The sequence below is a fragment of the Botryllus schlosseri genome, chromosome 1 (assembly GCF_051294905.1).
Source record: "Botryllus schlosseri isolate E-star chromosome 1, Bs_hap1, whole genome shotgun sequence".
Taxonomy (NCBI): Eukaryota; Metazoa; Chordata; class Ascidiacea; order Stolidobranchia; family Styelidae; genus Botryllus; species Botryllus schlosseri.
Window position 1 is genome coordinate 31,789,959 of NC_137236.1, and position 11,592 is coordinate 31,801,550.

The following is an 11,592-nucleotide window of genomic DNA, read 5'->3' on the forward strand; positions in this document are numbered from 1 at the left end:
CCAACCAGTCCAACCACTTCAGTATATGTAATATAATCCATCCGAATCTCGTTCAGAAATTCACCTGACTCCGAAAGCTATCGTCGAAGTATCCGAAATATCCGTATTTATATAGTTTTGTCGGAGAATCCTTTTACAACTGAGCTGAGTTACAGTAACGTATTTTAAAAAAAGAACCAAGGTTAGGGTTGGCTTAATAATATTTGAATTGACAGAACAACTTTTGAGTGCTATCACGTTGTATAGACCTGACGATTTTTCTTTTTGGTTTATAATCAAAAGGTCACTTCTGGTTACAGCTATCCGAAATTATCCGGAACAATGGTTACAACTATCCGAAAGTATCCGAAACAGCGTCTGAAATAGCATCAGTATCCTATCCGACTGCCATAAAATTGTGGAAAATCCGGTTCAAATAATCCACATGATGCCCATCACTGGTGTATTTTACGCTCATGTAAAGATAACTTGCATGGCGTCAACCGCACTCCGCAGATGATCGGGAATGTATATTAGATTCATGCAAACGATATTTCGCTTCGTGAATACTTTATAGCAGTGGTTCTCTACCTTTTTCACCTCGCGGACCGGTAAAATTCCAAAAAATATTCGGCGGACCGGTGAAGTTTCAAAAATTGAAATCAACTCAAAACGTGAAGTATGCAACTGTTTTATGCAAGTATATGATGCTAGAGAGACACATTTTGAGGGGTTTGATCGTAAATAAAGATGGTTAAAGAAGTTTATTATGGCATTCATCTGATTATACTGTAGTGGGTCTGCTGAGTCGAGGTAAAATTGCCCTGCCAAAATAAACGTGCTGGAGCCGAGAGTCTTTTACAGTCTTTCGCGCTGTCAGGATGTACTTCAAAACTTCAACATTGTGGCATAATGTGGCCTTAGTCGTCACTGTACAATATTATATCACTTCACTGAAATATGTAAGGTTGGAATATGCAATTTTACGTCACGTAACGTCATAGGTACACGATCGCGTTCACACAGAACTTTTCAAAATGGTTCGCGTTCACACGAACCTGAACCTATCAGAGGTTCATACGATCCCTACTATGAATACATGCGCGGCACGAAAACACCTGACTACAGCTATACCTGACCATCCACAGAATTAGAGCCGATCATCAGCCTAATTGCCCAAAATCGGCAGTCTTGGGCCCCACAAAGCAATAAACCAAACTTTTAGCTAGGGGGCATCACCCCCAGACCCCACAGTTGGTTGGTTGTTTCCGCCAGGACTTGCGAACGCATTCAATTTACTGAGCATAGGCAGATAGTTTTCTATAGGCAATTCATGGCTGAATCAGTCAATAAAATTGTTGATTGCATATATATTGCTGTAAATTTGTAGACTATCATAATTATCAGACTTTCCGCTAGAGTTGATTAAGGTGTCGTGTTGGAAAATTTAGGGCAGGTAATAGATAATATAATTAAACATATTCGGGTGGGTCTGTTGGAATAATTACTTTATTGCATGTCAATATTTCGTCACCTTACTGTCTGTTATTTTGTGACTAGATATTGAAATCACCCAAGCGTACTAAACTAAAGTACGCACACTATTCCCAATTAGTGTTTCTTCATCGGCAAATAATTTTACTCTGGGCTTTTTCATTTGTGCTGTGGAGCACCGATTGCCAGGACAGTGAAATTAGGTACCAGCCATTATGGAGCCTATGGACAAATATACATATATATATATCGAAGTTATCGGTCAATAAAGGGCAGTCATTTTCGGTCAAGGTTATCCCACCGGTGAGTTTATCGCACACTTTGTGGATTCCTATGTTAGCCTAAACTTCATTACGTGATGGTGCGTCCCTTCACAAAAGGAATGAAGCGAAAACGAATGATCGCGGAAACTGCGCGGATTTGTGAGTCAGCTCGTATTAGTCCTTGCCGCTCATATTTCGTAAAATGACACAGGTTGAACTTCAAGTCAAATCGAACATGCTCCCAGACCTATACTATGTTACTTCACGACGTTCTGAATGAGTTTAAAATTTGATATTTGATATTTATTTTATTTTATCAACGGACAAGCCTTCAACATATTCCATCTTGAAATTTTGTTATAAAATTGCAAAACACCTCGCGGACCGGCGGTTGAGAACCACTGCTTCATAGGACTTTTGCATTGTCTATCACAGTTTTGGTACAGGCTCTACCGTACACTGTACGGTACGTGTACAGTGAAAAAGTTCGTAGAAAGAAGGTGCAAATGGAAAGAAGTCCTTCTCTGGCGCGCCTAAGAAGACTTCACCAAGAACAAAAATGAGTCCAAAGCGCGAAGTAACATCATATCCATCAATACGCACACTTGAATTAAAAAGCAAGCATACACATCACTGTACAGTGCGTTTTTATTCTGAAAATATCATAGGCAAAAAAGACAATGCGTGCGTTTTATATATTTTAGCGTCGTTACTCGTTAGCACGACAATGCGCAGTCCCTAAAATAGTTACCTCAAGAATATAGTCATTACTAGGATTGCATTTAAAAGAAACAGTTTGTTTAAAACATGTTTCAAACAATTGAATATTCGTGACGTGATGGCTTAAAAAGAAACTTTAAAAAAGAACAATAAAAAACATGTTTTAAATTAGGACCTTGTTTGAAACATGTTTGTTTTAAATTGATTTTTGTTTTAAATGCAACTCTAGTCATTACCATCGCATAGTACATCCCGATATGATTCGAGACTTGCTGGCATTACGCATATCCAGGTTGTCCTTCGAGACCAATGCTCCTCGCCATAGAAATGGGCCGCACCCCTGCCATGACAGAAAGTAGTATCGGCGTCGTAGCTCATATTGTTGTACCGTAAAAGTGGCTCTTTGGATTGATCCCTAGGTAGAATTGAGCATAAATTTACCACAAATCCAAGAGTAAAACTATTGTCGATGTATGTCACTGGTAGTGAGTGTATTTTTTTACATCGCCGTTCACCATAATAACAGCTTTTCATCAAGTATTTGTTTCAGTCGGAATTGCAATTGCAAATTAGGTTTCCGTTACATTGCATAAGATACCTCGCATATCTCGTTACGGCAATAAAAGATTGCAATAATTTAGCACATATATGTAAATAGGAGGATGTCTCAATATATTCAAGAGCAAAATTATAGCAAACTAAAATATCAAATTAGACATATTAGGAATACAAGTATTTGTAATAATGCATACAAAAATCACAAAAGTCATACCGGCATGTATTCCATCCGTTGCAAAATTGAACTATGTTAATGCATCCACTTCCGTCTCGACAGGCAATTGTATTTACTGGACATTTGCTTTCTGAAATACATTTTCCATGAAATCGCAAAGCTCCTGTTGGCGCGAATTGTAATACATTCCTGATATCGCAATATATATTCATTAGCCATTAGATAACACAGCAGCACGAAGCAGTCAGGTATAACCTACACATCGAAAAGAAATTAAATACACTCGTAAAGCAGGTCAGAATATTCAACATCCATAAAAAATAATTGAATTGGATTTGGATATTGTTAAATTACGCAACTTTCAACAAGGTATTTTAGGAATAGTTTGGCGTGATGGATCGCAGGCAATAAATCGCTAACTTTGGCATCCATTGTTCAGATACTGCAACATGACCATGTCCATTGTCCAAGTGAGGCAAACCATTTCGTTATCAAGAGCTTAAATTAGTGGTTCCCCAGACATTTTTCCACGGTAGTGGCAGACTATAAAAATCATGAAACTGTTTCGCCATACTTAATGAAGAAGAACGGTTGACTTACAAAAATTATTTTCTCGTGTTGATGCGATGACTGTGTTTATAGGATGAACAGGTGCGATGGAAACGAGGTAACCTTGTTAACAAATATACCAGTATTTTCCGTCAATTCCATGCAATATTTATAATTACGAATTTTAATTTGAACCAAAAGAGCAGTTGTTACATAACCATAACGATGTAAGGTGCAATGATCACCGAATATGATTTAGTCCAATTTATGGTCGATGCACCCTTAGACACTCGATGTAATGTCTTGTTTCGATATGGCAGCTTCATCAAAATACTTTTTAGTGATAGTTTGACATAGAGGATTATGTAAACGGATATCTGAATAAAACCCGTGAATAAGTGGAACATTATTTATAAGTCGAAATAGAGGTACGGTCTTCCTCGTCGAGTTTGTGCGTTATCCGACAAACATTCAAATAGATATGAATTCAATGCAGGTAATACGATTGTATTATAATCTAAACACTTACGTTCGCAAAATTCGAGTTTGTCCGGTATAAATGTCGTCGTTATCGCGCAGGCCCTGTCGTGTTTGCGACAAATAGCCGAGTCGGAGTGGTTTGTAACGCTTTCGTCGCGATAAATCTCGTCGGACCCGTCCCTGAAATGGATTGGGTCCTAAGACAGCAATTATAATTGAATGGCGTCGTGCATGCTAATCTTCGTTTCACAATTATCAATTTCTAATCAAGTAACAGTAATATTTTGCTACCAACGGGTATAAGATTCACTCCTCGTGGAATGTATATTATGGTCTAGTATTAGAGCTATGTGGGGTTGCATTTAAAATAAATTGTAACTCAAAAAAATTAAAACATGTTTGAAGGGGACCAGTAATCCAATCGATTTTTTTTTTCTGGTAGGAAATATTAACATTGTATCTCTGGAGTCACCTCATGGCCTTATTTCACTCAAACAATAACTAAAAACTGCAAAATTTCAATTTTATTTTCCTTTGATAATGAGGGGGGGGTGTTTTTTGTCAAGTTCCAACCAAAAAATCGCATATTTTGTCTGATAACTCTATAAATCATATGGTTTGACCGGTATAAAATATCTATCTATATTATCTCCCGATACAAATATGTGAGTTTGTTGTCAGTTGTCATTCAAGCATTCCGGCGCTCATTCTTATCATTGCAGTGGCAATACTTGTTCATTGACTTTTTACTTTGCAAATGTTTGTAAATGTTTTTCTCAATTATAAAATTTTGCTACGTCGCATCACGGTAAACCAAAAAGGCGTTAGATCGGGAAAAAACTTCACAATTTCGAGATTTTGCATTCCCCGTGTCGGTGTATTTTCTGTCCTTCGAATCCACTTTATGCCACAACATGCAGAGTGGAACCCAATTTTTTTTTTGTATGTAGCATAGCGACATCCAACGATTGTGAAATTTTCATGGTGATTGGGGTAGCCATACGGAATTTGGGCTTTTGGATTGCTAGTCTCCTTGAACAGTGTTTTAAAAAATGCCTTCAATGAAACAATTTTTTTTTTGATTCCGTCGTTCTATATTGTTGCCATAATTGTGTAAATACATTCGAAAAAACAGGTGGCATGAGCCTAAGGACGATTGCACCCGGTGTAGTTTACGTATACGATATAGAGTGGCTCTTTGGGACACAGAACAGTAATATACATTTTAACGATATATTCATGGAAAAAATATATTTGAACCAGAAGCTTTTCGAGCTGATTTCAAAAACATGCATCTAGCTACATTGTCTAAAACTAATTATGGCGTCATAGAAACAAACAACATGAAATACAGCCAAACCGCGAGCGCAGCTATTGACCAATTTTAGATTGATTAAAAATTCCTTCTGCTGACACAAACGCGGTGGGTTTTAATATATTTTTATCATATTTTGATATTTTTGAATATAGAGTTAATGCAACACTCTAAATCATCGCTATGGAGATATGATAGGCATAATGAGCTCTATAATATTATATCGTTTCAAACATTGATATTTTTGAAAACAACATATGATATTTAATCATTGCATATTTCTTCTTTAATTTTAACGTAATTGTCATTCGCCAAGTCAGGTTTTATCATCATGAGCTACGACGTGATGATGAATAACCAACAACTATATTTTATTATCATGACTAAGACGTATGTTATGTCACACACAAGTAATATTTCTAAGAGATACGCATGCAGTGGTATGTTTCCTATGTCACGTCTCGTGTATGTGCAAAACTTACGGACAGTGTTTGATACCATCACAAAAGTACGTCCTTGGTATGCATTTGGAGCCGTCCGCACAGGGAAATTCCAGAACTTCGCATATTGATCCTGCAGCGACAAAATACAATAATCAGAAGTGGTCAGTATCAAAGTACGTTTATTATGTCTATTTGTTCATTTACTCAAGTGATTACGTTTGTAGATAACATACCCTTCTACTTAACCATTTTCAGACAAAACAGCAAACGTATTACACTTTGTAATTTTATAAGTAAGACGTAGTTTTTAATAAGTTTGCATTATTTTCCCGAGTAAAATTTTGGTAGGAAATACGTGAAATAGTCCTTCCCCGTATCGCGGTATATGACTTTATTTTTTAAATGGTAACTATTTTTATACCTTCTCTTGAACTAGTTCTTTCGTGCCTTGGATATACTTTATACTTGCAATTGAACAGTAAATCGCTGCAATACGTTTCATTCTACTAGACTAGCCCGTTGACTATACTTTCACCACCTTTGACAATATCAGGAATCAGAGCGCGACATCATCATCGCAATGCTGTTTAAGAACGGATATCGCGTAGCATTGTGGATATGTTACCAATAGCTACCCGATAAACCTTCCGTTATCAAACTCGTATATCTTTACACGTCATTATGATCCCATAATCCCGTTACATATTCCGTGAATAATCTCTGACACGTCATGATCCTATTGGATTCATGCAAGTACGATATGACCGCTTGGTAACAAACGCATACTCGGTAATACCTTCGCAAAGTTCTTCCTGGCGTGCATACAGCTGTAGTGGCAGTATGCAGAGTCGAGGACTGTACGTATCCTTTCCTCTGCGGCACACAGTTTCGTTGGAATATTCGCTTGCGTTGTTTGTTCGGTACGGTTCGTCTGATCCATCCCTGGATTGATCAAACTAGTGTCATATGTCATTGAGAATATGCAGCCATCATAACTTTATAGCAGAGGTGGTCAAAGTAGTCACCGTCGCTACTCAAGTAGAAGTAGAAGTAACGCCGGAATTTCTACTCAAGTAGAAGTAGGCGTTATGGTTCACCAAGTAAGTAAGTAAGTAGGTATTCTACGCTTATCTTTGCCTAAAAAACTGAAAATTGTCAAGTAGAAGTAGAAGTAGTCTCAAATCATAACTACTTAAAAAGTAGTGTGAGTAGGAAAAATCTACTTCAAGTACTTCAAAAAGTAGAAGTACTTCGTTACTGACCACCTCTGCTTTATAGAGCCACACCGACATATTTTGAAGAGCTTCTTATAGGTAGAGGACTTCAAGATACAATTAACTATTATATTCATATTGAAATAAGCCTGAACATTTTCGACTGACACTGGTCCGGGGTATAGCCTACTTGTCCATTTGAAGAACTTTATGGAGGTACCGGCGATTACTCGTGACGAGGTTCATCCGAAAATATTCTGGTTTATTTTAATATGAAGATATTACTCCGATTTGGCAGACCTTTTCTGTTGATTTAGCACAATTAACACAATTTAGCATATGTGAACTAGAACTTGTAATTAGAAAGATTAATTTGAAAAATATATCTTATGTAAATTTCACTTATTTACAGTAAAATACAGCATATTAAGAAACTATTATAATTGCATGAACTTGTAGTTTGTTAAACAAGGATTTTCGGCATTTCTCAAAAGAAGCAAACTCCTAAAGTCCTTATAAATCAATCCAACTGTAATGAAGACACTCCCACCTCTCATTTATATCATGTTTTTAAGGTTTAACACGTCACAAGATAGGCCGATGCATCAACTGTGACAGGCCGAAAACTACATCTTTATTGAGACAGATATTCTCCCGGTTTAAATATTAGCATATAATGACATTTGATATTAGAAATACATGAATAATTTGATGAAAACGATAATTATATTATTAGTGAATAATTGTTCGCTACTACTGTATTCATGCTGATAAAGGCAAATTTGCAATTTCAGATGAGAACCCTGCATAATGCATTAACCATACGTACATGCAATTCTTCGATCCGTCGCAAAATTGTAGTATTGAAACACAATTACTGCCATCCGAGCACGCAAATTCCATGCTTCCGCATGATAAGCCTGAATAAAACGTTGACAAAGTTCACCGTTTTAAAACTAAAATTTATTAAGGAACTGAGTCTTACCTTCAGTTTTCGAAATATATGTTACTAATCCAGTTACAATATGGAAACATACCAATTCTTTCATGTTTTCATGTTTCATTTCACATATATATGGAATTGTGTACGTAAAGCCGCATCGCTTCCAAAGCACGATCAAAAAGTTACTGAATTCAATTGATTGCGTGTTACCTATAGACACCTAATATTCGAACTGTTGCCTGTAACCTCCACTATAGCTATACAGTCACGACCATCACCGAAATTCGTGGTATGATCCGGTTGGAATCATGGGATAGCGCCAACTTACGATATTCCGTGCGTTTCTTCTAGCAGATTGATTCGCCAAACATGTGTAATTCGTTTTTTCTACTAGCCGGTGGTTCACTAATTCATGTTTCTACGTGATACAACGAGGGTACAACTTGAATTCGTACCAGCTGTTTGAAGACTTTAGCGAATATCTAATAGGCACAAGTGGGTACACCCGTATACCCGAAAACAGTTCCTAACAATGTTCGTAAGTGAAGTATCAATACAATTTATTATATTTCATACGGGAAATCTTGAAACAAAAACATTACCAGCAATGTTATGTGCGATCGATGAAGAATCATACGTCAGTAACGTCTGCCGTTTTACATTTCCGCCTTGGATAATCCTATAAGGAAGTAATTTTTGCTTCCGAATCAGGCAAATCGTGCTCAAGCGCCAAACTCATAGCCAAGTAGGCGCTCACTCAGTTTACAGTATATGACGTCTTATAGCGTCGACGTAATCGATTTGTGCAAGCTACACTGTTGGCATATCGCATGCAAATAGTAATGATATACCTGACAAATCTATAGCATTGGTTCCCGAACTATGAGTCGCGGCCACAATTGGGTTCGCGGCCATCACCTTTGGGCCAATTATACGTTCTGCTATCTTTCTCTTCAAATTTCAATCGTAATGATATTGTCATTGTGACATTATTAATAATTGACCTGTATTGAACTAATCCCTTACTACCTAGCCTAAATCATTAACAACTGTACAATAGGGCTCTTCAAAAAATGACTTTTTTCTCAAATCGTACTGGCTACTTGATAAAATTGTTAGGTTACCTCATTTAAGCCTACACACAAAATTCCAATTCCAGCCAGTAACCGCTTTGCTACAGGAGAAGAAAGTTTCTATTTATTATTTAAAAATATATAATAAAAAATTTGAAAATTTTCTGTTTATCCCATGAAAGTGTTAGGCTGTCTATAGAAACTATGCTCACCAAATTTGGTTCAATTCCAACCAGTGGAAGCGGAGTTATTGCAGTTTGATGGATTTGAATAAAATAGTATTTACGGTGACCGATTCTTTGTTTATTTATTATAGTTCTGCTCACCGTAAATACTATTTTATTCAAATCCAAATTTTTCGACGGCAATAACTCCGCTTCCACTGGTTGGAATTGAACCAAATTTGGTGAACATAGTTTCTATAGACAGCCTAACACTTTCATGGGGTGAGCAGAAAATTTTCGAATTATTCATCATTTATTTTTATATAGTAAATGGAAACTTTCTACTCGTGTAGCAAAGCGGTTACTGGCTGGAATTGAACCAAATTTTGTCTGTAGGCTTAACTTAGGTAACCTAACGATTTTATCAAGTAGCCAGTACGATTTGAGAAAAAAAGTCATTTTTGAAGAGCCCTACTGTACAAGTTTTTCAGGCGGCTGCAAGACCACACAAGACATTGGTCACGTAATATGTGTAAAAGATATGCGAGTGTGCTTCGACGTCTCTTTGTCTTAGTAGAATTGTACTATATCAAATTATCAGCTTTATATAAGAGTGGCACAAACGATGCGGACCATGCATTATTTCTCAGCGATTGTCTCAGTGCATTATAATGCATAGCTATCAAATGATTGTCTGTAATTTAGCTATAGTCGGAACCTTCCTCAAACCACCTAATTTTTGATACCCCAAACCCCGTTGTGCAGAAACCACCACTAAATCATGTTATAAATAAATCGAAACGCAACTTCGCTCATTGTTCTCAACGAAATTTTAGTTGACCTTGACTATGGGCCTGCTGGCCAGTACTCAGTACAGCTATTGTAGCCTGTAATATAGGTGTGCAACCCTCAGGCGACAAGGAATAAGGATTCTGTGCAACTGCAAAGAAGTATCGATTCCGAATGGCTTGGTTCTCGCGGAATGAGTTTTTTAGTCTAAATTAGTGTGTTATATGTGAGAAATTCCGATCCTTTGAATTTCGAAAAAGTGTGCTGAGGACCAAATATTTTAATAGCCTATATGTCATCAATGTATGCTCCAATAAAGCAATTACTAACCACTAGAGGTAGTCAATACCGTAGTACTTCCAGCATTTCCTCCTCGCCACCTCATCCGCGTAAGCGGTGTCTTACGAAAATTCTAGAAGTGGGCCTGCTATAAGTCGGCAGTTACGGGTAAGATGAGGAATATAGGCCTGGTGTAAATGACCATAGTATAGTCGACAAACCCCATGAATACTATAAAAACAAAACAATCTTCTAGCATTTTATAGTACTCAAGTGTTTTTGTCTGCTTGCAAAGAGGTTATGTTTAAACTATCCTAACGTTTCTACAATATCTCGCTCTTTAGTAAGTGTCATAAAGCATTCTCTATCTACAGCAGTGGTTCCCAAACGGTGGAGAATTCCCCACTGGTGGTGAATTCAATGGTTTCTGGTGGGGAATAGACGCATTTGTTCAAAATTATATATAGGACAGCCTACATATTCACGAAACACATGCGCAATTACCGTTACCAGTTACCTGCTCTGGAATGTATGTAACGAAAATTATATTGCGTGTTGTTCACGAAACCTCATTTCAACTCTGGAGGGCCAATCATGGCGTCACAAACGCATCCAGCACGACTGGTTTGACGTGAAATAACGCTTTCGCGAAATTTTCAGCGTTACTGGTGTCGGTTCACAATACGTTTTAAGTTGCAGTTATAGGCGATTGTCTTTCGTACTGGTGTGGTTGTGTGTCTTGTGTAGTCAAACCAGCAAATAGCTGCTTTGTGATGACAAAATTGCTGCGTAGTGGAGAACAGGACCGTAACTGCCGCACCCCAAACCCCCCAATTGGAGGGGGCAAGCTCGAAGGGGCCCAAATGAATTTCGTGAATTAACATAAATTAAAGTATCTTTTGAAATTTATGCCACTTTGTCAAACAAATTTCGCACTGGGAGCGCGATTTATTATTGCCAATTATCTAATTATCGGGTACCCTCCCCACGAAAATACGTAGAATTTATAGAAATGGAGACTTCGGCTTCGGCTATTACTGCGCCACGACGCACCAAGGCATATGAAGGTATAGGCCACGTAACATGCTACTCCGAGAAGTGTGCCAGAACGATCAGCAGCGACAAGACCTTAGTCTATAAGGAATGCCCTTGTC

General features: G+C 37.5%; 1 protein-coding gene across 1 annotated transcript in view; it reads right to left on the reverse strand.

The window, feature by feature from the left end:
* Positions 1-8,737, reverse strand: part of LOC145447667 (uncharacterized) — a 75,111-nt gene extending 66,374 nt beyond the window's left edge. The window contains exons 1-7 of the mRNA XM_080325927.1: positions 8,176-8,737; positions 8,020-8,110; positions 6,773-6,918; positions 6,016-6,106; positions 4,268-4,398; positions 3,229-3,319; positions 2,693-2,871 (exon numbers count right to left, since the gene is read on the reverse strand). Of these exons, the coding sequence (XP_080182053.1) occupies positions 2,693-2,871; positions 3,229-3,319; positions 4,268-4,398; positions 6,016-6,106; positions 6,773-6,918; positions 8,020-8,110; positions 8,176-8,254 (808 nt within the window). The 5' untranslated portion in view covers positions 8,255-8,737. The remainder of the gene's footprint in view (positions 1-2,692; positions 2,872-3,228; positions 3,320-4,267; positions 4,399-6,015; positions 6,107-6,772; positions 6,919-8,019; positions 8,111-8,175) is intronic.
* Between the last annotated feature and the right edge of the window lie 2,855 nt (positions 8,738-11,592).